The 26,962-nt window shown below is 39.0% G+C and overlaps 1 protein-coding gene across 1 annotated transcript; it reads right to left on the bottom strand.

Annotated features, from left to right (window-relative positions):
- Nucleotides 1-103: 103 nt before the first annotated feature.
- LOC148059562 (collagen alpha-1(XX) chain-like) lies at nt 104-26,766 on the bottom strand. Its single transcript, XM_087781317.1, has 42 exons — nt 26,644-26,766; nt 23,024-23,113; nt 20,846-20,950; nt 20,049-20,192; nt 17,590-17,769; nt 17,349-17,495; nt 16,965-17,132; nt 15,813-15,932; nt 15,015-15,179; nt 14,788-14,946; nt 14,560-14,720; nt 13,586-13,715; nt 13,361-13,506; nt 13,131-13,260; nt 10,903-11,042; nt 10,712-10,838; nt 10,513-10,652; nt 10,307-10,439; nt 9,214-9,359; nt 9,015-9,144; nt 8,806-8,922; nt 8,595-8,741; nt 8,405-8,461; nt 7,873-7,911; nt 7,668-7,806; nt 7,234-7,376; nt 6,991-7,100; nt 5,697-5,855; nt 5,561-5,638; nt 5,397-5,483; nt 5,275-5,328; nt 4,429-4,524; nt 4,308-4,361; nt 4,176-4,229; nt 4,058-4,111; nt 2,713-2,784; nt 2,599-2,634; nt 2,410-2,476; nt 2,133-2,321; nt 1,979-2,056; nt 770-931; nt 104-623 (listed from the first exon to the last, which is right to left on the bottom strand). The coding sequence occupies exons 2-42, from the start codon at nt 23,076-23,078 to the stop codon at nt 595-597; spliced, it is 4,647 nt and encodes a 1,548-aa protein (XP_087637443.1). The 5' UTR covers nt 23,079-23,113; nt 26,644-26,766; the 3' UTR covers nt 104-594.
- Nucleotides 26,767-26,962: the final 196 nt, after the last annotated feature.

The raw sequence follows: 26,962 nt of genomic DNA on the forward strand, positions 1-26,962 counted from the left end.
TATAAGCTGTGGTAAAGTCAACTAATACATTTGTTGTTACTATACAAAACGACTGATTATTTACTGAAAAGAAGAACCCACAAAAAAACAATAAAATATTTTATTTTCAACATGTAAAAAAAAAAGGCAAAAATACTCATGACTGTAAATACTATACAAATATAAAATAACTATCTCACAGTATCTTTAGACCATTAAAAAACAACCGGATGTTTGTCTATCGTTTTTGAGGCAATTCAGGTTAACAGTGGAATACATGGAACATAAAAAAACAAAGGCATTGACACAGTGCACAGTTACGTTAATACAGCAGTAACTTGAGATTTCAATGCGACTATTAAGACAGTACTTTATACTGAGACAAGCGGGGGGAAGGTTTTCGTACGAGGCCTCTCCTTCTTAATGGCTTGATAAGTTCACCACTCAGCAGTCAAAAACAGGCTTCCTTCCGTTGGTGTCATCAGCTGGTGGCAGTTGAGGCGACAAGCCACGACTGGTTTTCGATCCCAGCGAAGGTCCATGGAAACCAGGATACGCTCTGAAGCAGACTGTTATAGCGTCTCCTCACCTTGCTATAGGCTTGTCACAGAACGCTCAGGGCTGGTAGCCATAGTAAGGGTCACCTGTGTGACAGATATAACATTATTTCAGGTGCCATTATTCTTTGTATTTGTATATTTCACTGTATATTTAACACAATGTCTGAGTCTTTGTATTGTCTTTTCATCCTTTTGAGGCTTAATTTATCTTAATTATCTTTAAAGTTCACCTGTTTGCTGTGGAGCCTGGTGGCAGCCGCCGCTGTTGTCGCAAACACCCGGCGGTCCGATCTCACCCTGCTGGCCAGCGAGGCCAGGGACTCCTGGTGGTCCAGGTTTTCCTTCAGCTCCTTTGGGTCCTTGTGTTCCGAGTACTGATTCCCCTACAGGACCTGCCACGACACCACAAGTCATGACCACAGTAGGGGTGTGTATTACCAAGAATACTGCATAACGATAAGGATCAAGGTACAATTTATTGTGGCCAGTGTCATGTTCTATGCTGTGGTGTGTTGGGGTGGAAATGTGTCCAAGAGGAGTGTCAACAGGTTGGACAGGTTGATCAGGAGGGCTGGCTCTGTGGTTGGAATGAAGCTAGTTGCTGAGAGGAGATCATTGAACAAACTACTGTCCATCATGGATGATGACAGTCATCCTCTGAACACTGTCATCAGTGAGCAGAGAAGCAGAATGAGTGCACGAATGCTCCTTCCCAGGTGCAAAACAAATAGACTCAAGGACTCATTCATTCCTCGGGCTATTAAATTGTACAATTCTGAGTTCGGGGGCAGGAGTGCAGTGAGAGTATCTGGATGTTCTGTTCCATGTTAGTCTTTGTATCCTTTGTGTTTGTTGTTTTTCTTTCCTTGACCTATGTTCTTTGTCTTTGTCTTTAGACTTAGATTGTGTCATCTTGTTCTTCCTCTTCATGTTCTTCTTCTTATTTTATTTTATTTTATTTTATTTTTTATTTTTTTATTTTTTTTATTGTTTATGAAAAATTGCTGGCTATTGGTAAAAAGTTTTACCTTACCTTACCTTACCTTATTGCGATATTATAGAGACAAATATATACGTTTGTAGACGTGTTCGAGTACTTGACGGTATAACTCTCGACAAAGTCGTGGCTGCTTTAATTTGTTTTAAAGCCAAAATATGATAAAAAATCAGCTTTAAGAGCTGCTGGAGTCAACTGTATCCTCTCGTCCTCAGTCATCCCCAGGACCATGCAGGATTTTATTGTTCCTTTAGCTGCGGAAGACCTAATGACTGCTGCCATCTGGCGGCCGCAAGTTTAATTGCAGCACAAAAATGCTTTGAATATTTGTATATTTATCTTAAATAAAAGATCAAATCATTTTATTTTACACATACACTACTATTAAATAATATAATCCTTAAAAGACTGATGGAATAAGATCTGAAAGGCAAAGACTTGCCTGCGAACCCTTTGACTCCTGTTGGTCCCTGGACATTGGCCCCTGCCCCGCCCTTTGTTCCATGCATCCCTCTTCTTCCTGAAGTGACAAGTTTCTGACGTGAGTCCACGGTTTTCAGAGACAGATGCAACCTCAACAATAAAGCAAATCATACCCTGTTCTCCCGGGTACCCCGGCCGACCGGGTGTCCCCCTCGATCCAACTTTACCCTGGTTACCCCTCAAGCCAGGTGAACCCCTGGGCCCTGATATTCCTGGCTCCCCTGGGGGCCCCACAGGCTCCTCGATAGGAGCCGGTTTCTTATTCAACCCATCGATGAACGTGTCCAGTTTTATTGTCTCCTCTGAACAAGGAGAGCAGGAAATGAAGGATGGCAGTGGTGGAAACTTGTGAATGTTGCAGAGGAATCCGAAGATGGAGGGAAGACTTACTGTGGACCAGATGTTCACAAGCCTCTGTGACCAACTGTAAGATCAGCGCCATGGACTGTGCTTCCCCCTGTACACAGCAGTAAAACTGTTAAATGCGAAAATGTTAAAACTATTTACAAAGTAAACCCAGAAAAGTGACGCGATGATTGACATGAAATTTGAAGTTTTCCAGAGTATCTACTACTATACCTTGTCTCCTCTTTCGCCTTGATTCCCCGGCAGACCCTGGAAATGACAAGAAACAAACACAAATGAGTAACAAGTCTGAGATGATCGTGTACAGATTCCTCTCTGTGGTCTCACCTTCGGACCCACTACTCCGGAGTAGCCCCGATCACCAACTGTTCCTGGGTGTCCTGGTATTCCTTGGAAACCCTGTGATGAAAAATCATCTCAACTACATTAAAAACATGAGTCAAAATGAATAATTTCACCAGTAGATTGTGGTGAAGTTAAAAGGAGTAAATGCTATTATATAAATTTCAATATAGCTTTCTTTGTTTGATCAAAAATGTTACCATGGTTTTTTTGTACAATGCAATTATACTATGTAGCATTGCAGAGTAATACTGCAGAGCACAACAGGGTAATAATATGGAGCCCCACGGAGTAATACTACAGATGATTACGGGGTAATACTACTGTTTACTATAGAGCCTCACAGACTAACCGCTGAGCATGACAGAAAAATAATATGGAGCAACGCGGAGTAATACAACAAGCTTTGCGGGGTTATGCTATGGTGGCTTGCGGAGTAATACTATGGAGCCTCACGGAGTAATAGTATGTAGCATCACGGAGTAATACTAAGAAGCATCACAGAGTAATACTATGGAGCCAAACAGAGTAATATAACGGAGCAACGTGTGGTTAAACATAATATGGTGCCTCGCAGGGTAATAATATGGAGCATCCCAAAGTAATACTACAGAGCCTTGTGGTGCAATACTACTATACATTGCTGAGTAATTCTACGAGCATCGCAGAGTAATAGTACAGCGCATCACAGAGTAATAGTATGGAGCATCACGGAGTAATAGTACGGAGCATCACAGAGTATTAGTACGGAGAATCACGGAGTAATACTAAGAAGCATCACGGAGTAATACTATGGAGCCTAACGGAGTAATAGTATGGAGCATCATGGAGTAATACTAAGGGGCATCGCGGAGTAATACTAAGAAGCATCACGGAGTTCTACTATGGAGCCTAATGGAGTAATAGTACAGAGCATCATGGAGTAATACTAAGGGGCATCACAGAGTTATACTAAGAAGCATCACAGAGTAATACTATGGAGCCTAATGGAGTAATACAACGGAGCATTGTGTGATAATAATATGGTGCCTTGCAGAGTAATAATACGGAGCATCCCAGAGTAATACTACAGTGCCTTGTGTAGCAATACTACTGAACATTGGTGAGTAATTCTACGAGCATCGCAGAGTAATAGTACAGGGCAATACTAATAAGCATAATACTACTGAGCATTGTGGAGTAATAATACCAGGCAGGGGGTAGTAATACTTCTGAGTCTCACCTTTGTAGTTTATTAAAGTTGTGCAACAACCAGAACCAACACATAAGGCACATCTGATATACTTTATAATAATCTTTATAATCTGAAAATTATGTCATTCAATCTCACCTGTTCTCCAGGGGGGCCTGGGGGTCCCATGTTCCCTTCAACACCACGAATACCCTGCACGAGAGATCACACATTTCAAACATGCACAAACCTCATCAAATATTGTAACAACTATTACCTTGGGACCCGGGGGCCCCTCTTCTCCTATTGGCCCTAAAGGTCCCTGTACACCCTGCAGGAAGAGGACGTTGACATAAGATAATCATCACCTGAAGAGAAGCTTTAACAGGCTCTGTGTGTAAAGATTTACCTGAATTCCTGTTCGTCCAGGATCTCCCTTCTCCCCCCTTGCACCTGGTGGACCCTTCAGAAAGCAGTTGACATGGAATCAACAATCGACATACGTGTGAGCTGAGCTAAAGGGCACTTACTGCTTTGCCTTGTACAGCCAATCCTCTTGGACCTCTGTCACCCACCAGACCAAGACCTCCCTCAAAGCCCGTCTTACCAGGAGGACCCGCTTCACCCTGCAGACACATTTAAACAAACAGTCGGTGGTTTCTTTTTTCTTCTTCTGAACCCTTTTGACTTTGAAAACTATCCACACGAAAATAAAAGTGTGGTTTTATGTTTAAATTGGGTTTTTGCAGAAAAGTAGATCAGTTCCATCGGAATATTGGATGTTTGGACTTAACATTTAAATGTTTAATCTTTGAAATGTTTTTTTTAAAGAATTCTATTGTTCATTAAAGAATTGAATCCAATGGTTTTTAGATTTTATTTAAGATTTTTGGATGTATATACATTTACAATTTTAATTTTTTTTTTTAAACACAGAGTATGATATTTAAATTCCAATAGTTCAATGTTTCTTTTTTAACTTGTACCATTTTCAATTCAATATAAAAATGCTGGCACTATTATACCGAAATAGTTTTAATTGAAACAGCTATAATAATAAAAAATATATATATACTGGTATATATATAATTAAAAATATATAATCAAAAAACTTGTAAATGTACTTATTTGAAAATATTAATTGTTTTACTCCGTTATTTAAAAAACATATATAAACTTTCAAAATAGAACGTATTGAATTAAACAAATCAAAATAATAAAATGAAATAAAAATTAAAAAAATAAAATATCAATATCTATATTTTTAGAAATTAAATTCTACGTTTCAATATGCTGACATAATTGATATACTTTGACATTTTGTACCATATTTTCAATCAGATATGATGAAGTAAGAGAGAGAAAAGAAGATTCACCTTCTGGCCTTGTTCTCCTTTGTCACCTTTGTCACCACGTGGACCTGGTTTTCCCTGCAGGAAGGTTTGAACACGAGCATGAATCATGATCGGAAATAAAATGGCCAGAGTCGGTGACATACGTTTGGTCCGGTGTCACCGGGGGCTCCGGGGATGTCGGTGGAACAGGTGCACGAGTGCGCCGGTGGAGGACAACTCTCCTCATCTCTCTGACGACGACATCAGTGACAAACTCTTTCAGTCTTTTAATAGTTGAAAAAAAAAACAAGACGAGGACGAGACTGACCACTCCAGGCAGGTCGCAGCAAGTGTCCTCCGTCGCCCAGGTGGTGTTGCAGACGATCTCGAAGGATTGCAGCTGGAACTGTGAAAGACAGCGTTAACTCTTTTTCACACTGACTTGGCGATAGAGTGAGGAGTACCGGAGCAGAACCGCTGTTGGGTCCTCTGGTCTTCACCAGCTTCCCCAGCATCTCGAAGCCGTCCGTGGGCAGGCTGCCCAGAGGGCGAGCGGGTCTCTCGCCGACACGCTGGCAGTCCACGGACAAGGCGACGCTGACCTGAGTGACTGTCAGGTGCACCTGATGAACATCAGCGACAGACAGAGGTCAAATATAAACCCACGACTACTTGTTACTAACAGATGCTTCAGGCACATCTTCTTGTCTTCTTTATCTAGTTCCATAAACCAGGGTTTTCTCCAACATTTCTTCACCACAGACCTGTTAAATGTAGACACGGGTCGTCCCTTAAGGGGACTCAGATAAATGGGCTTTTCTTCCGGGAAAGTTCAAAAGGTGTTTGGCTTTTTACTTGTTTTTCCTAGTTTTCAGGTTTATTTGTTTTCCTCAACTGAAGAGGCTTAAGTGGACGCAAGGTTGGAGGAAAATCTCCAAAATAAAACACTTCTCAGACAGAAATATAGACCAAAACAGAAATTAAATCCTTTTTTCTCCTCTTCCGGTGCCTATTTCTGGCACAAAAATGCCTCTTGTCGCAGACAAAAAGTTGAAGGCCACTGCCTTAAACCACCAGGCCGGGACCAGGTACTGGTCGGCAAGTCATTTTCTTTTTTTAACCAGGAGGCGAAGAAAGAGAATATCAATCGTTTCATTCGTGTCGTGTTGATTTTTACTCACTGAAAGGTGTTATATTTTTGAAGAAAATCTCAAGTCATATTAGCCTGTGACTCTTGACATGTCAAGATCTTAATTCGGTGAAGAAAAGTAGTTCAAAATAGTAAAAAAAAAAAAACTATGTGAAAAAATCTCCTTGTAGTGACGCCAGATAGGGGCTTCTGCTGATTCAGCATTATTCTTAGATAATATTAGAATGCACTTAATGTTTAGTTTATGTATGAAACTAGTCTGTGTTGCAAAATATATTAGGGGCCCCTGCCCTGAACTATGTTTCTAATTTGAAGATGTTCATCTTGAACTAAGGAAACATAATCTCAAATTAAGACAGTTTAAAATGTTTCCTTTAGGAATTTTAGATTGTGTTCTGATCCAATCGGATCACAGTTCTGGTTTATGCTCTTAATGTGGATCAAGAAACTCCAAATAAACATGTATTCTGATCTGAAATAATTATTATATGTATGGTTTCAATCTTACATTTTATTGACTAGTTACTACTTGTTACCAATATTTCACATGGTAGAACTTTAACACCAGGCAGTTATAAATCCGTGTCATTCCTCAGGCGTTTACTCACCTTGTGAAAACTACCGTAGAAGAGCCTGTGGACCTGACGCTGGTCAAAGGTCAACTCCTGCACCTCCCCCCTGTAATCCAGACTGAAGTACACCAGGTGCTTGGTCGTCGCTAGAAGAAGAAAAGAAAAAAGTTAAAGTTTGCACCTGACAATCAGGAATCTTTCGAGATTCATGACGACACAAAAGTAGTGTCTGTGCTGAGCATCTTTCTTTTACTCTTATCATTTGAAAAAGAGGCTCACGGTCGAGAATGATGCCCATCTTGGGCTGAAAGTCGAGGTCAGTGAGCTGCCAGACGGCGAAGGGTTCTCGGGGTGTTTCCTGCAACATGCGGAAGGAGATGCTGATGGTGTGTTCTGGAGAGAAACCAGCAGGATGGATGAACCTGGGGAGAAAGTGTGGAAATGGTTGAGTCGAAATCTTGGAAACAAAAATTTTGATGAACAAACACAAATCATGAAGTCGTTCACGCAGTTTTATCCAGTGAAACAGCTGTGATGGAGGTAAAAACAAGACTCAAATGTATTTTATTAAGGATCTGGGAAATGTGAGTTCTTCTACTAGATCAGGTCAGAATTCTCGCTGCAGAGTTTTGTATTAACTGCAGGCGAGACAGCTCCTTTAGACAAGAAAATAACCTTTTTATTTCTAATAACAAGTGTGTGAAGGGTCTCACTTGGTACTTTGGGTCAGCTGGATGTCTCTGAACACGGTGAAGGTCGGGAGAGTGTTGAAGACAAAAGGTTCAGCCGCGACTCCCTCCACGGACGAGTGAGCTCTCGGTGTCAGACCAAAGGCCTCCATCATGTCGAACCCTGACAAAAACTTGTGATTCATCTATGTGTTGTCGTTAAAAAATGTTTTAATTGTGCTGCACTGACCTTTGACGATGCTGTTTCTGATGGTGACCTCAGGACAGACTATAAGACCAAAAGGGACGTGTTGTGGGAGAAAAAAGGTACTTTTTTGTCAGATAAAAAGATAACTTTTTTATGAATTTGAATTAGTTAAATACATGATTATATTATAAATCATTATAAACATATGCATACACATAGGTACTGCGTCATATCATTCTTTTAAAAACATGCTTTGTCTTGTTGTGCCAATTTGATAACCATGCTTGATAATTTAGGGATTACTGATAATTTTCAAACACATCAGAACAATGTGTTACTTGTTAGAAAGTTTCCTTTTACAGAGGAAATTATTTGCTATTAATTTTCTCTGTAAGAAAAAAGCTTGGAGAAGCTTAAAGAAATTAAAATTAAAGATGTGTTCTATGTGTTGAAGTGAAAAGATATCGGTGTCAGCCCCAGTATCGTACACTTTCGATTGACACATGGGAAAATAAACTACAAATTATTTGAAAACCATAACTGAAAATATTATAAATAAGCTTCAAATATTCACCTTCATTATGGACTGCATATATCCGTGGATTGACTGGAATTCTAGCAGGAGATGCAGCTGAAAAAACATCAAACACTTAAAATACAAGGATGGAAATATTTAAGAAATGTATTCATAACATAATTCCAATAGAATTGTTAAAAATTGTTCATTCTTATTCATCAGGAGAGCAAATATAACATCGTGGAACCTGTTGGGTGCAAGATGGTGACAGCTGCGCCCTCTGCTGACCCGAGAAGAGAATGCACGCTGATGCGGTGCAGCGTCTCTGGCTGTAGATCAGTGAAACAGTGGCTGCTGCTGGTTTCATCCACGACCTCCTCCTTGGTCTGTTTGTCTACAAACACAAAGACAAACGACACGTTGTTATTTGTCCACGACACACGGACATTTCTCTTTACCTTTCACAGACTGAATGATTATTCGATATCCGTCGACGACAGACACCGGCCTCCACGACACACAGATGCTGGAGTGATCCGAGCGGACCACACTCACACTGCTGACCCGGAGACTGGCTACATAGAAACATTAAAAAATGTATCAATTTACTGTATATATGTCAGAGTTTATTGAGAATAATGAAAACTTTTTAACACGTTTCACTTGCCAGTCTTTCCCTGCGTGGAGCTGCTGCCTCCTTCTCTGTTCCTGTACTCTGCAGTGACCAGGATGCTGTAGCGCGTGTCAGGCTGAAGTGGCTCCAGCACCACACGCTTTTCCATACCAGGAACCAAAACCTTTAAAAAAGAAAAAAAAAATTAACATGTAAAAGTTAAGATACTGGGTACATGCTATAATTGACTTACGGTTCTGTCCTGGTTGTCCGTCCCCGTCAGTGAAGTGTAGGTGACGCGATACTGCAGGACGTGAGCGTTCGGGGGGATCCAGTTGATGGTCAAGCTGACGGGGGTTTCCTCAGACACGGATACGCTGGACGGTCCGCCCCCCGATACTAGACAAGCACAGAAAACATGTTTTTTTCAGGATTTTTTCATAGAAAAGAGTACAAAATACTGGAACTAGTAGAATAAGCAGTAGAAGTAGAATAAGTAGTAGTAGAAGTAGTAGTAGAATAACTATTAGAAGTACAATTAGCAATTAGTAGTAGTATAAGTAATGTAATTAGCAGTAGTATTAGTAGTAGAAGTAGAAGTATACGTAGAATTAGAAGTAGAAATATAAGATTTAATAGTAGAAGTAGAATTAGTAGTAGAAATAGAAGAAGTAGTAGAATTAGAATTAGGAGTAGAAAAAGTAGTAGTGGGAGTAGAAGTAGTAGTGGAAGTAGAAAAAGTAGTAGAAGTAGAATCAGTGGTAGAAGTAGAAGTATTAGTGGAAGTAGAAGTAGTATAAGTGGTAGAAGTAAAATAAGTGGCAGAAGTAGAAGTAGTAGTGGACGTTGAAGTAGTAGTAGAAGTAGAAGTAGAAGTAGAATTAGTGGTAGAAGTAGAAGTAGTAGTGGAATTAGAAGTAGTAGAAAAAGTGGTAGAAGTATTAGAAGTAGAAGAAGTAGAAGTAGAAGTACTGGTAGTCTAGAAGTAGTAGTGGAAGTAGAATAAGTGGAAGAAGTATTAGTGGTAGAAGTAGTCGTAGTAGTAGAATAAATAGTAGATGTAGTAATAGTAGAAGTAGAATAAGTGGTAGACATAGAAGTAGTAGTAGTAGTAGAATAAGTTGTAGAAGTAGTAGTAGTAGTAGAAGAAGAATTAGTGGTAGAAGTAGAAGTAGTAGTGGAAGTAGAAGTAGTAGTAGAATAAGTGGTAGAAGTAGAAGTAGTAGTAGTAGTAGTAGTAGAAGTACTAGTAGACTGTCATGGTCCCTGAATTCAAGGAATCGTGATGTTCTTTGAACGTTTCCTCGTCCGACTCATCATGTTGAAAAACAAAGTGCGTGACTCACGGGTGCTGTAGCGCGTGGCCACGGCCTCGCTCTGAGCTCCGTCACCGAAGAGCGCCGACAGAGAGATCTGGTACTCCTTGTTGTCCTCCACGCCCTCCAGGATGGCCCCCTGGCTCTCGCCGCTCACCTTCAGCTGCGACACCAGAAAAGACGTCAAACTCCATCATGAGAGAGTTCAAGTTGAGAGCCATGGATCCAGGGGTCACCTGTCTCAGGTCCCCTCCGCTGAGGGAAATCCACTTGATCAGGTAGGACACGACGTCGTCGGCCGCCGCCTGCCATCGCACCGTGATGTCGCTGCCGGAGAAGTTGGTCACCCTGAAGTCCGACGGCGACGGCACCTTCACTGCGGGACGGAACCAGATATCAAAACACGTACGGATCCCTGGTGAACGATCTTCTTACACGTGGTGATGTTAGCGGTGAGCGCCGCCGAGAGCCCTTGAGGGTATTGGGACTGGACCGACACCAGGTATCTGGACAGAGACGACAGATCCTGCACCAGCACGGAGTTCAGTCCCGTGACTTCCACCTGGTTCGAGGGGAGGGTCGAGTGATTATCAGAGGACAAGAGTGGACGCAGTGGTCAGTGGTACCTGTTTGACTTCACTGCCGTGGTTGGTGCTGTAGGTGATTCTGTGACCGGGAACATCCGAGTCTCCGGGGACCCAAGTCACTCTCAGACCGCTGTGGCTGACCACCGGGAACTGGACACTCATCGGTGGAGGAAGAGGAACTGCAGCAGGAGGTTAAACAGATGTACTTTCTGGAATTGATTTGACTCATTTCATGATAAAATTAAAATAAATAATACACTTTATACTTTGTCTCTTTTACTACTACTACTAACTACTTGGATAAGTATGTTTGATACACGTTTGTACAGCAACATTTGCCTGTTTCTTGTTACACAAGATCACGTACTATCAAGAATTCATGCCTTGAAGTTGCTTTTTGTGTAGAGGTTTTTAGTTTAATTACAAAAAAAGATTATATCCCTAATTATTTTCTATACATGCTAAAACTAGGAAACAAGGAAACTAGACAGGAGACAAGGAAACGGAAAATTAAAGCAGGAAACAAGGAAAGGAAACAGAATAGGAATTTTTTTTTTTACTTGGACACGAGGACATTAGGAAGGAAACTAGGAAACAAGAAATCAAATAAATCAAAATGTATTTTAAAATCAAAGTAACAAGATGGGAAATAATGAAAAGTGATAGAAAAAAAGTTATAAAAAACTAGAACACAAGGAAAAGGGAATGAATCTGAGAAAAAAGGATATGAAACTAGGAATTAAGTACACAAGTAAGGGAACCGGGAAACAAGAATGATAACAAAGAAAAAGAAAAGGAAACAAAACAAAAAGGAGGAAGGAAACTAGAAAAGAGGAGAATGGAATAGAAAATAAGGAAATTAGATTGAAAAAAGTAAACAAGATAGGAAAAAGGAAAATGAGATAGGAAACTGAAAATTAAATTAGGAAACAAGTAAAAAAAAAGTAGGAAAAATAAAAAAGATATGGGAAACTGAAAAGGAAATTAGGAAACAAGTAAACAAAGTAGGAAAAAAAAAGGTATAGGAAACTGAAAAGGAAATTAGGAAACAAGTAAACAAAGTAGGAAAAAAAAGGTATAGGAAACTGAAAAGGAAATTAGGAAACAAGAAAACAAAGTGGGGAAAAATAAAAAAGGAGATAGTAAACTGAAAATAAAACTAGGAAACAAGTAAGCAAGATAGGAAATAAGAAAATGAGATAGGAAAATGAAAATGAAATTAGGAAACAAGTAAACAAAGAAGGAAAAAATAAAAAAGGAGATAGGAAATTGAAAACAAAACTAGGAAACAAGTAAACAAGGTAGGAAAAAAGAAAATGAGATGGAAAGCTGAAAAGGAAATTAGGAAACAAGTCAACAAGAAAGTAAATAAGTAAACAAGGTAAGAAAAAAAAGTGATGATAGGAAACTGAAGGGATGGTGGGAAATAATGAAACAGGTAAACAAGATGGGGAAAAAGATAATGAGATAGAAAACTGAAAAGGAAAATTGGAAACAAGTAAACAAGATAGGAAAAAAGAAAAAGAGGAAGGAAACTGAAAAGGAAACTAGGAAACAAGTAAACAAGATAGGAAAAAAGAAAAAGAGGAAGGAAACTGAAAAGGAAACTAGGAAACAAGTAAACAAGATAGGAAAAAAGAAAAAGAGGAAGGAAAATGAAAAGGAAACTAGGAAACAAGTAAACAAGATAGGGAAAAAGAAAAAGAGGAAGGAAACTGAAAATGAAATTAGGAAACAAGTAAACAAAGTAGGAAAAAATAAAAAAGGAGATAGGAAACTGAAAACAAAACTAGGAAACAAGTAAACAAGGTAGGAAAAAAGAAAATGAGATGGAAAGCTGAAAAGGAAATTAGGAAACAAGTAAACAAGAAAGTAAATAAGTAAACAAGGTAAGAAAAAAAAAGGTGATGATAGGAAACTGAAGGGATGGTGGGAAATAATGAAACAGGTAAACAAGATGGGGAAAAAGATAATGAGATAGAAAACTGAAAAGGAAAATTGGAAACAAGTAAACAAGATAGGAAAAAAGAAAAAGAGGAAGGAAACTAAAAAGGAAACTAAGAAACAAGTAAAAAAGATAGGAAATAAGTTGTAAGAAATGTCCCAAATGTCTTATTGTTAAATGTTAAAAGAATCAAAAAATATATTTTATTAAGAGGAATAAATCTATAGAACACTAGTTACTATTAATTGTCACATATTGTAATAAACTATTTAACAAACAACAGTTTTTCTTCTTCTCAAAGACACTTCAAGTCCAGCCTCACATGTGGTGGCGACAGCCGTGAACGGGTCACTCGGCTCTTCGTCGTAAAGGGCGTAAAGTGTCACAGAATAGTCGGTCGACGGCAGCAACTGGTTCAGCTCCACAACAGTCTGGTCGGCGTCAAACCTCTCCTGCAAACAACACAACGAGGCTCATGGTTAAACTGACGGCGACAGGTTTAAATGTGTTACTAGAATAAGTCACTGCTGCAGAGAAGGATCTAGTTTTGACCTCTTTGGCGTCGTCCGGCTCTCCGTGATTGAGCGCCGAGTAGAGGATCATGTAGTGTGTCGCACCGGCGGCTGCCTTCCAGCTGACTCTCAGCGAGCTGTAGGAGGAGGGAGTCACTTCCAGGTTCTCCGGCATGGCCAAGGACACTAGCAGAGAGGACACCAGAGGGAAGCGTCACCATGAATGTCTGCAGGAACGTGATACATTCTGAGGGTTGGAACGTACGTGTGGTCACCGTTCCTCTGAGAGCCACGCCCACGTCGGCTTCATACACCGGGAAGACGGACACGTGGTAGAGGGTCTGCGAGGAGAGACCCTGCAGCAGAACGCTGGACTCGGACCCATCCAGGACCACCTGGGAACCAGGCCAGAACATTTTCACTTGGCTTTGATGTGTTACTGCTCTGTCAACCTATCATCTTCAGCTATCAAAGAAAACATCCCTTGATATGTGATATGATGAGTTCCACCAGATGATTGTTTAAAAATCAAGATCATTAAAATAGATTCAGATTGGAAGGAAAAAAAATAATACACTCATACATAGGAGTTAAAGAAATTATTACATACATATATTTTTAAAATACCGTAAGTTCATTTTATTTTTCTTTGACTTTTAACTCATATTTTATTTTAATCATATTTTTTTTATAGTTCATACTTAAATAAAATGTGTGTAAAATAAAATCCTTTTATATTAACAATTTATTTATATTTTTGTCTAATCTTCCAGGGAGATCCTGGCGACGACTGAGGACGAGAGGATACAGCCGACTCCAGCATCTTTTCAAGTTGATTTTATTTATTTTTTTTAAACATCTTTTTATTGATTTTCAGATATTAAGACATACATTTTGACACACACACACACACACAAAATAAATGAAATAAAAGGTAAAATACAAAAACAAAGAAAGATCCCACCCTCTACCCCGGTAGAAAACCACCCTGTGGTCTCAGAAACCCAGACCCCTAAAGTTGATTTTTGAACACATTTTGGTTATAAAACAAATGAAAGCAGTTACTACTTCGTCAATGTCGTCTGAGTCAAGTACTCGACAGTACTACAAATATATTCTTGTTCCTACAATATCACAATATATTGGATCGTTGTCCTTGTATCATGATACGTATTGTATCCTCAGATTCTTGCTAACACACACTCCTACCAGAACCTTGTTTAATAAAAGATGTCTCACCTCTTGAGGACTCTGGCTCTCTGCACTGTGATACACCACTCGGTACTGCTCGACCATTTTGTCAGGACCGGTCCAGTGGAGCTGTACCTCCCTGGAGCTCAGGCCAGAGAAGCGCAGGTCAGTAGGACTCGGGTACGAGAGGACGGGATCCTGTGTGGGTCCTGCTTTGAACGAGCCAGTTAAGTTAAATCTACGAACGGTGCCGCCGAGCTTTAAAAGAAGAGTTACGTTTAATGACGTTCCGGTCTTCTATCCTGCCGCACAGTATGTGGACCAGCCGGGCCACCAGCTTGCTGAGCAGAGGGAAGTCGTTGACGTTGTAAACGTTCTGGTCCACCGGCTCCGACGCCACTTGTCTCAGCTCGGCCTCGTCAGCGTTTTTCACTCCTAAAATAAACACGAGTTGTTAAAATATAGACCGGAGCTCCAGCAAAACATGCGACTTCATCTCTTACCTACAGCGATGATTTCCACACCGGCGCTTTTCAAACGGCTGGCCGCCGCGATGGCGTCGTCCTGAGATTTACCGTCGGTGAGAAGCACCAGGAACACCGGAGTGTCCGGCCTCGCTCCGGCCTCGGGGGTCAGGTTCTCCTCCATGACATGGATCAACGCCTGACCTAGGCATGGATGTGAGATTCCTGTCAACTGTTCTATATAGATTTAAGATCATCTGTGAATGTGAATGCTCCTCCCAAGATGCAACACTAATAGACTCAGGGACTCAATAATTTGTCGCGCTTCGTCATTTGGGTGCACGAGGGGAGTGAGGGGAGTATCCATCCATTCATCCATCCATCCATCTATCCATCCATCCATCTATCCATCTATCCATCTATCCATCTATCCATCTATCCATCTATCCATCTATCCATTCATCCATCCATCTATCCATCTATTCATCCATCTATTCATCTATCCATCTATTCATCTATTCATCTATTCATCTATCCATCTATTCATCTATCCATCTATTCATCTATCCATCTATCCATCTATTCATCTATCCATCTATCATCCATCCATCCATCTATCCATCTATCCATCTATCCATTCATCTATCCATCTATTCATCTATCCATCTATCATCCATCCATCCATCCATCCATCCATCTATCCATCTATCCATCTATCCATCTATCCATCTATCCATCCATCTATCCATCTATCCATCCATCCATCCATCTATCCATCTATCTTCTAATATTTTTTTTAATCCTTACATAATCTACTCCTAAATAATTTTTATTTACCTGTGAAAGTGTTTCCTCCTTTATATCGGAAATTCCTGACGCCCTCCAGCAGCTGCTCTTTGCTGGTGAAGTTGTTGAGGAGCCACTCGGTGCGGGGGTCTCCACTGTACTGTGTCAGGCCTTCACACAGAACCAGGAAAAATCAGTGACAACTTCCTTTTCTCTTCCAAATCGACTGGTTTGAGATGCGTCGTTTATCGTATGTTTCAATCTCATCTTGATCTCAACATTGATGTGTATCTTTAAATCACTTTACTATTGTAAACTATTTTGGTTTTGCATTTATCTTAGATATATATTTGCATTACAGTCGCAGACCGACTTTCATATCCAATAGGTCAAAATAAATCACTCATTTCTACTAGTTTAGAGTTTTATTATTTAAGTGAACTTGACTGGAACGAGCGTCTTGATGTGTCAAGAGTCAAAGACTAATTTTGCTTGACAGAAGAAAAATATCTTTGAAAAAAAACTACACACATTTGAGACAGTAATTAACTTAAACCACTGTCTTATAACTGTGGTTTTTAAAGTGGGGTCCTGGTGGTTGGGGTCGGAAAATTGCAAGGGAAAGGAAAAATGGAATATAATATAATATAATATAAAACGTTTTAACCAATTGCCGTGAACATAAACATGCTTGAGTGAAAAAAAAACACCGGTTAATAATTTCCTCGTCTGAACAAATAATAAATAATGAAAAGTGATTAAGGTAATGAAATAAACTTGATTTATTTTGAAGAATTATTGTGTTTTTCAAAGCCATAGACTAGTGTTATTTTCGAGACGTTTAGGAACCTTTGCCTAAGAAGAGATTGACCGATGAGTTAACATATTTCAGATCGTACTGAACTTTAAATATAGTTAGTAAATGTTTGACACCCTGATTTTTTGTGTCTTTAGTACAGATCATCTGCTAATATTTCTAAACCAGCTTGTTTTCCCAAAAACTTTTTTTAACCTATGTGTTGTCTGTTGGTCAAGGTAAACGATCTAACCCAAGGGATACCACAAACACATTTTTTTCAGGCCTCCGGGTCACCTTGACCCAGAGAAAACACAAGGATTAAATAAGAGTTTAAGCTTGAGATTGTAACATCAAGTGAAACCTGTAGCATTTCAGATCGAGTCTAGAACGTCCCGATCTCTCACCGATCTGAATGTGGTCTGGACCGATCTTAAACGGGGTCATCAGGCCTTCCAGGAAGTCTCGGACCCTCCTGAAGTTTGCCCGTCCTATGCTCCAGGATCCGTCCACCAGGAGCACGATCTCTGCTGCAGCATCGGTGTCGCACTCGTACGGCTTCCTCGGAGAAACGCCTGCGAAGGAACCATGACACATTAAACCTACATGTGCCGACATGAAGTCCCTCTCAGAGGTGAGTTCCAGAAGAGAAACATAAACCCTGCAGGGAAACGACTGGTCCTGTCATTAGTCGTTGGTTTTTACACTCTCAGGTGTAAACACTGTCATCCAAACAAATCCCGACCTTTGATCCCTGCAGTTCTCTGGTTAAGAAGACGAGCAGTTCTTACCGGTAACTGGCTCTGTTCGAGGTCTCTCCTCCTTTTTCTCTCCTTTACGATCCCGCTCTTTGTCCTTCTTCTTCTTTCGTTTCTCTCTCGTGGATTTTTCCGGAGTCTCGTCGGGGACGAGCCGCGGTGGTTCTGTAGCTGGCGCCTCTGTAGGGAGAAATACTACGATAATGAAGGCATTAACAAAATACCTGATCTTGTGTTGAGTTTAAAGTGGGATTATTAGAGGTTGAACTCGTACCTGTGTCCGTGGTCGCTGCAGCCGTGGTGGTTCTGGTGTCTGGATAGAGAACCGTCGACAGGACGAGCAAGTCCTCCGTCACGTCGTCCAGGTCTCCCGACCCGGATCCACCGGGCAGCAGCTTCTTCTTCTGCTCTTTGCCGCCATTACGGATCATCTCCTCCTCCCGCAGACTGTCCACTGAGTGGAGACAGGAAGTTCAAGAAAACGTGTTATTTATATGTACTTTTTTTTATCTCGGTGTATCAATTCAAAGCTGGAGGGCCAAATTAGGCCTGGATAGTAATTTTATGGGGCCCGACACATAGATAATTCAAATTAATGTAGATTAGTGTTTATGATGATATGGTGACCTATATACAGTATATTCAAGTGTTTAAGACAAGATAAGAGACAATAGATAACACTAAAAATGGTGTCGATAAAAGGAAATTGATGGGAGAAAAAACAAAGAAATAATTAGGCTGGATCAAGAATGACAATAACACAATCATACTTCCTAGAAAATATACTGTTTTTTGGGCCAAAACCTAGACTGATCAGTCATTTTTGGTTCTTATCTTTTCTCACGCAAGCACAAATGTATAGAAAAGCCTTGAGGTAAATAATGTCTTGACCCAATATATTGATTCAGGAAAAATGTAGATATTAGACCTTAACCGACTTAACTATTGCTGCTGGGTTTTTGTCAAAATGCAAGAACATTTATATATAAGAACTCCGGGAATGGAAGTATTTAACCATTGTATTATCTCAGGGTCAAGGTCAACCGAAGGCCCGGAAACAAAAGTGTCTGTGGTATCCCTTGTGTTGTCTCTGGGTCAAGGTGAACGACCTCCACCACTGCCTATGTATTTATGGAAGCAGGGAAGGTTGGTTAAAAGGGTTAAATTGATAAATTATTTAATGGAAAACAAGAAACTTAACTTTTGCAAATGAGCTAAGCATATGTAGAAATGAATCTATGTCTACTAATGAAAATATCCCATAATAAAACTTTTGTAAAACTCTTAACAGACAAGACGATACCAAAAGAAGAACGCAGAAAAGTTTAGTTAAACTAAATAAACCAATAAAATGTCCTTGACATACTAAACTTTAAGTTTAATGTCAGAAACATTATCAGGTGAAATATACATTTCGAGGATTTCATTAAAGATCAGTGAGAAGCAAAAACAACCGGGGGAAACGGTGCGGAACAATACCCACAAAAAAAAAAAAAAGCCCAGAGGGTGGATAATGTATGCAAAGACAAACAAGGAAGGAATTCCCAGACTGCCATCATTCCACCGTGACAGCCCATGTTACGAATGTTGACAAGCATTTTCGCTCGTGTCCGGACCTGCTCGACTCGACACAGTAACCTACTACAGTTGGCACGCGGAGCAGCGGCCGCGGGCTACGAGAAAAAGTTATTCAATCTTCACCTCCTGTAAAACCAAGGACATGTAAATCACATTAAGAAGAACATGTCCTGAGAGTAAAAAAGGCTGACACCGCAATCTCCATAATTGCTGACTGAAGCAACAAAAACCCGGAGCCTGAGGTGAACCCAAGAATGATACCGAGTTTTGTTCCGGTCGTGTTTCTTCATCGCCTCCTGCTCTGGTCCGGACTCTTCACACCACCGTGTGAGGAAAAAAAACGCAAGCGTGTAATTTGGCTTGTACATCTGCTTTTTACAGCAACACAAGTGTAAAGCGAACCCAGAGCGCACTTAAATCATGTGAAAATACACACTAGGTTCAAAGAGACACGACCTCCAGGTCTGTAATCTGGTCAGGGTGGCACTTACACACACACACCCACAAAGTTCTGCTCATAGATGTCGCAGCAGGAGGAAGTGAACACCGGCAAAGACGCCTGGTTCACAAATAGACATAGACTTGGTAGAGACGTGGTAGAAATGCTTATCCGCTTTAAATTTAATGTTTTTTTAATTAATTAAAAAATGTTATCATTTTACAGGTTAATATAAGTCGTTTACTTTGCATTCTTCTTTTTTGTGTTGTTTATTGAAAAAAATAACATTCAAGTATATACTACGTTTTTACATTTTTGTGTTGTAATTAAACTTCTGGCACACTAGATGGCAGCAGTCATTACGTCCTAAGAAACAGTAAAATCCGACAAGATCCTAGCAAAGACTGAGAATGAGAGGATACAGTCGACTTCAGAAGCTCTTAAAGTTGGACATATTTTGGTTTCAAATCAAATGAAAGCAGTTACGACTATGTCAAGAGTCATGTGGTCTGTAAATCCTGCAACACCAGAGTACAAGTACTGGATAAGTACGACAAATATGTTCCTAAAGTACCGCAATATATATTGTAATACGCATCGGATCACCAAATTCTTGCCAATACACACCCCTGCTACTGACCACTGCAATCAAATATTTTCTTTCTTCTTCTCATCCTCACAAATAATCCCATTGTTTTTGTGGATTTGCATCTTACGTGTAAATTTCCGTTTGACCAGGAGCTTCTCGGTGGTTCCGTTGAGCACGAGGACTTGCAGGGCATATTCCTGGCTGGAGTCCAGCCCGGCCACCGTGGCTCGGCCTCGTACCGTGGTGAGCATCAGCTCGGGCTGTGGCACCTCTGGAAGGGGGAAGAACCAGAAGTGTTGCATTTGAGCTTGACAGACATGGACTTTTTTAATCAAAACAACAATTCACACACACAATCGAACACTGGTGGGAGTAGGCTGTGACGCAGCCCACCAGCTCACCACTATGTTGACCTTGAGTTGAGCTCTCAAGGACATTTAATTGCTTTGTAATGTGAATTATTCACAGCACTATTTTGTTGAGTCAACAAACGTCTACATTTTCGCTTCTATACGAAGAAATAGAATTTGACGGACTTTTGTGAGACATTTAAAAACGAAATGAAATCCTTGAGTGTCTCGTACAACAATAACAGCTGCAGAACACGCTTATTAACTTGGATATGAACTTGGACACTGAAGAGTTCAATAATAGCTGAGAAGTCGCACGTAGTTATACTTTTTTTATACTGCATGTTCAAGCAGCTTTTATGTTGAACTTTAAAACATTTAAACAAGATCAAACTGGTTCTTAATGATATTATCTGTTCTTCAATCACACATAAATCCTTCTTCAGGGAGTGTATTCATAACTGAAGATAAAAAATGCCAAAGACTAAAAAAGGTTTTTAGATTAACATCAAATAACGTGCAACGATAACATTGTGTCTGATTATATCTGCGACACAAGCAGTGTTTCTCTCACCTGAGATGGGTTTCACTCGGACCTTGTAGCCCTGGATCGGTCCGTCGGCTTCCTTCCATTTCATCTGCAGCCTGTCCTCCGACAGCACCGTTAGTTTCAGACGACCTGCACACCAGCCACAGAGGAAGAAAATGGGTTGAAAAGAAGGATTCTGAAATCAGATTGGATTCTGTAATCCAACCCTAGTTTTCACCCGGATCTAACTTTCAGCTTGTGTTGGTCAAAGCTTTAAAGTAGGATCTGGAGAATTTTGATTAAAAAAAAAGGATTATCCTGTTTCTAACAGGGTGTAGGTTTACAATGTGAATTAGATAAACAAAATAAAGCGAAACTTTTGGGTTAAATAATCAATTTGTATATATTTTGTTAATACTTTTATTTTTGCATTTGTTCGACCATTGTAGTGATGAAGTAGATAAAGTTGATATACACTTCAAAATTAGCTTTTTATTACAGTCAAAATAAAGATGATCCATGAAATAAACCTTGAGTTCAATAACAAGTAAATTATATATATTCAATATGTCTGTCCTTTATCACTGTATATTAATTAAAATTACACAATACAAAAAATAATCTGTCACAATCTCTACTATTGAACATTTTTCTTATTTTTATTGAATACATTTTTTTAAATATCCAATATGTATATGTTTATTTCAGTTTCAGGTTCAGTTTATTTGTTGTGGCTTAGAGTAGTGGTCATAAAAAAAAAAAATCACAAATTTAAGTGGATATGTTTATTTTGTCTTAAAAAAAACACACTTAAACTGACCCACTACAATTTTTTCTTTTAATTGCTAGTTGCCCACAATATAAAATGCTCCATTAAAGGCACTGGTAATCCAGATTTGATCATCTAAAAAATACGTATCTGGATCATGGTGATCCAATCCAATGATTTTTTTAAATAAAAAAAGCATAAAAGCAAGAAGGATTGTCTGATCCAAGATAACAAAAAAAAGGATTTCCAATCCATTTCTTTAAAAACTGGCACCTAAAGTTCTAAATTCAGGAGAAACTCTTTAAAAAGTTGAATTTTCCATCAAGTCCTTTCACTGTCATCTCTCTGAAATCAAGTCTCTTCTCTCATTTGCATGATTTCCAGCAGGGATTTCCCAACAAGATGCATCTTTCATGTTTCCCCTCATTCCATCCCGACGTCCACCCCCAACCCCAGCTGCCCCTCCATCTATCAAAGCCATCCCTGTCCTAGTGTCCGTACGGAAACAGGAACAGGAACCCGGCTTGGGGCTAAGCGGTCAAAGGTCATGGCGGAGCAACATGACAGTGTGTCTGGGGTTTTGTGCGATACAAGGAGGGGAAAAAGTGAGGGAGGCGTCGAGTATAAAACTGTCTCCATGCTTTGGTGGACGTTTGACCTTTTTCTGACAAGCTTGTTTGTGTGTGTGTGGGCACGTCGGTGCCTTCGGCGGGACCTTATAGCTCGGGTCGCTGGCAGAGGATCTGAAGACGGATCGGGGTCGGAGTCTAACAGCAGCTATACAACAACATCTATTTATGTGGAGGAAGATACGAGAGCTTTGGATTTTTTTAATGAATAACACTCCGATTGTTTATTTCCATGCAAACCAATGTAGTGTTTAAGGTGCACGTTTGAGAGTCTGTCGAGTTGCAATAATGGAAACAATATAATGTATACAATGAAAGGGTTCAAAGAAAACCAAAAATCATATATTCATTTTTTATTTATTTGAACTGTTTGCGATAATGCTTTGTGGTCAACTAAAGTCAAACAACAGTTGCGTGATTCCTTTTGTTTTTTCTATTTAAATATTATTATTATTATTTTTATTAGGTGTTATGGCAAAAAAGAAAGACATTTGACATGTATATTATGATGTAATATTATCCATTTTCTTGTCAATAACATGTATATAAATATTTTAAATCTATTTAAAGGACATTATTGGTAGTGATTGGTTGATGAAGCTTCATGAAACAGTGTCATGTTGTTTAGAGTCAGTAGGTGGCCATATCAGTTTACAAATGAGGTGATATTTCATTAGAAAAGTTGTTCAAAACAAAAGGAAAATAGTGCAAAGACCGCCATCTACTGGACTCTGAATATAATGACACTGCTTCATGAAGCTTCATCAGAACATCACTTGTCGAATGACCTTGAGCTTGAGTATACTCATTGAAAAAACACTTTACCTTGACTATGAACTCCAGATGACAGCAGTAGAAGACTCAGCAAGGCACCCAGCATGATGAACAGAGGACGAAGAAAAATAGAACGAGTCTCTGGAAACGTAGAAAGACAAAGGGGTATTTACAATATTATCTGATTGCTGATTTGGACATTTACTTTTTTGGTTTTGTTTAATTTTAGGACAACCAAGTTGTTATAAGAAAAAATATGCATATATATATACTGTATTTGTATGTGCACCATAGTTAATCAAAACAGGCTCAGTATTTGCACACCAATAGAATTTCCCAACAAAAGTCCAATACACAAATGTTGTTTAAGGAGACTATATCTATATCTATAACTATATATATATATAAATTCTCCACGGCAGATTTCTATCTTTTTCCCGTGGGAACACATTTTACAGCCACAGGAGCTTTTACGCTCGTTTCTATTACAGATGGTGACACTCACTAAATGACACAGTAACAAACACAAAGCTGCAATATAAAGACACAAACGCTTCTTTTAAACGCTCATAAAACAAACAGGTAAAAGGGCTTTGACACCGAACCACATCCATTATATTAGATCTTTAAGTAATTTAAGTTAAGCACTGACTAAATAAATCCCTTAAAACACAAATTGGGACCAGTTTACATAAAGTACTAAACTTTATTTTCCTATATACTGCTTCAACCAACAACATTTACATTCAAATAAACAAGTAAATAAATGAGTAGATAAATCAGTCTTCAACAGGTGTGACATACCTGCTGAACAAGTACCCCGAAGCAAAACTATAAAGCCTGAACAGTTGCTCTTTCATTACTCAATCGAGTTCCACACAATGGAAACTTCATTTCAAGATAGATTTATGGTCTATGAGCAAGACAGGTGCAACTGTTGAATACATTCACCGAAAATTGACATATCAGTAAGTAAGTAAATTAGAGTAAAGGTTATTTCTAAAGCGCCTTTCTAGACCATTGTTACAAAGTACTTTAACAAACAAAAACAATATACAGTTAAAATATATACTATATATACGTATAAACACAGGAGAGTCGCAGAAAATGAAGAGAAAGCCTGCACAAATAAGAATGTCTTAAGCAGCCAGTGAAGTTTTAAGGATCGGGGAAATGTGAGTTCTTCTACTAGAACAATACAGAAGAGTTTCGTATTAACTGCAGGCGAGACAGTTCCTTCATCTATTATCAATACAAAGACAAAATATCAGTAAACAAAATCACAAGAAGGACTGCAATGGATTCTGTGATTGATATTACGATACTGTAGTATCAAGGATATATTTGTAGTATTGTCAAGTACTTGCGTGTTGCAGAATTTACAGACCACATGACTCTTGACGAAGTTGTAACTGCTTTAGTTAGTTTTGAAACCAAAGTATGTCCAAGCATCAGCTTTAAAAGATGCTGTATCCTCTCATGCTGAGTCATTGCAGGGATCTCACAGAACACTGTGAACATTTGTAAATAAAACAACAGTAATTTGTTTATTTTAAATACACTTAACTAAACTGTAAACCATAAAAAATGTGGTAAAAAAAAAAGATTTGAAAGCCAAATATAATAATCGATAAAAATGTATATATAAACCTGTATATTGTGACATATCTGTATTTTCTAACACGCCTACATGTAAATCTACTAAAATAAGATTCATACAATTTCATATAGTTTGGCTTTTCTTCATCACTTCCTGTGACTGTAAATCAACTTAAAACATGCGTAGCAGCAACAACAGGATGTAGTGAGGATCAAACCTAAATCACTAAACCCCTCCGGCCAAACTCATCAACGGTACGATTAAGTGTGTTTTACGTTGTCATAACGGAAAATATCTCCAACTACATCGTGCTTATTTTGGCGACAACATGGGTTCATCAGATTTGAAAGCCCAGAGCTCGATGAAGCGGCTTGATCAGGACGTGTTATAATGTGTTGGATGCACCTTCAAGTGCAGATTGGACAAATAAAAAACTGGGAGGAAGCATCAGGTTGATCCAAGAAATTAAAAAAATGCACTTATTTTTGTCTTCTCTGTGAATCACGCACATTCGAAGCAAGACTGAGCAAGCAGCTGGTGGAGTGAAGCTCTCACAGTCGAGGTCTGGAAAGTTCATTTAGCAGAGATCCAACTGTAGTACACAGAAGAAACTACAGAACAAAAGAATATATTAAACTAATACTATACGGAATTCTGACAAGTCGAGACCAACACATACAACATCGCTGAGTAATTAACTTTCCAAAGAGTTAAGGGGAAACGAGCAACATTGTGGGAGCGGCACTTGAAAACCAATTAAACATAAAATATACACAATAATATGAGGAAAATTCAAGCATGAATGGACCAACTAATGTGAGTTTTTTTAGAAGAAGACTCTTCAAGTGCCATATTTGAATTATTCTATTGAATAATAAGTGATAAATACAGATTTCTTTAAATGAATTAAATAGTTTTTAACCATGAAAGTGCTACAGAAGAATTACATTTTATATCCAAGTTCACAATAGTCAAGACTCTTTCTTATCTCCTGACCATCTAAGCTAGATCCTGTTGAGAGATTTCAAGATGTCACAATATCCATATAATGGTCCCTTTCACACTGGAGGATGTTTGTTTCCGCCGCTCTCTCTTTTATGAGGTACATTATTTTTTAACTACAGAGATCAGAATGAAGTCTATGATAAGATAAGACAATAAGTAAGTTAGTAATTTTTATTTGTATAGCGCAGGGTCACAAAGCGCTTAAACAATCAAAACAATATTCAATAAAGTATATACTTTAAAGATAAAGATAAAACTGATAACACAACAGGAGTTTTCAGGACCAGAGGAGAGAAATCTTTTCAGGCTGTTGCTCCTAAGCTTTGGAACAATCTTCCTCTCTCTTTTCGCTTGATGATCTACTGACTCATTTAAGGAACATCTTAAGACATTTCTATTTGTTCAGGCTTCTCCTTGATTTTCTGGAACGACTTTATTAATCTTAGAAGGTGAGCTGTACATCAATAATCTGCATATAACGAAATACAAAAAATTGAATATTGTGCAAAATCAAATTGCAGGGAAAAAGTAAGATTAAAATATGAAATAAATACAGAATTAAAAATGTGCTGCAATAAGGTGTCTTAAAATCTAATAAAATAATATAATAAAAAACAACAGTGATAACGTGGTGTTATTGTCTGATAACTGTGGTGGCTGGAAAGTGCAAAATTAAATTGACAAACTTTAAAGAAAATTAAAAAAAAAAAAAAAAAATCAAATGTATAAAGTGTCTTCAGTAAAGTTGGTTTAAACGACTGTGAAATGAAATTGTGCATCAGCCGTTATTAATTCTCTATCTATCCCATATATACTTATATTTTCATGTGTCAAAAGAAGATAAATAAAATATTTTTTAAGGCAATATTTTCCTTTTCTATGGTTAGTTTGGATTCTTCTTCTTCTATGGTTTATTTAGAGTCATACGTGAGATGCTAAAGACATTTCTACGTCGCCATTGTTTTACAAATGATTTGAGAATTAAAAAAAAAAGTTTTGGGATTCAGGTGACAGGGACGCGAACAGCCTCTTTAAAAAAAGAAAGAGAACTCAGGTGAGGTCTTACCTGTGCAGGTGAGTCAGTTCAGGTTAACTCGGAACATTCCAGAGTCAACGCTGTCAATACGAAGAAGTTCCGCTCGACTGTGCAGCGGGAGACAATAACCGGCGTCTATCTGGGAAACTTGGGCTTGAAATCTGACACTCTTTCCCGGGGCTCGGTCCTCCTGCCGCCCGGGCGTGGGCGTGGTGCTCCCGGGGAGGCAGCGACCTGGAGGAAGAACCCACGGACCGACGTGTGCGACATCTGTGAGCTGCAGCGTCATCTTCCGGCGACAAGACGATACTACCGGAAAAAGCAAAAACAATCAATTAATTAAAATACT

The sequence above is a fragment of the Callionymus lyra genome, chromosome 19 (assembly GCF_982586985.1).
Source record: "Callionymus lyra chromosome 19, fCalLyr1.hap1.1, whole genome shotgun sequence".
In the NCBI taxonomy this organism is placed as follows: domain Eukaryota; kingdom Metazoa; phylum Chordata; class Actinopteri; order Syngnathiformes; family Callionymidae; genus Callionymus; species Callionymus lyra.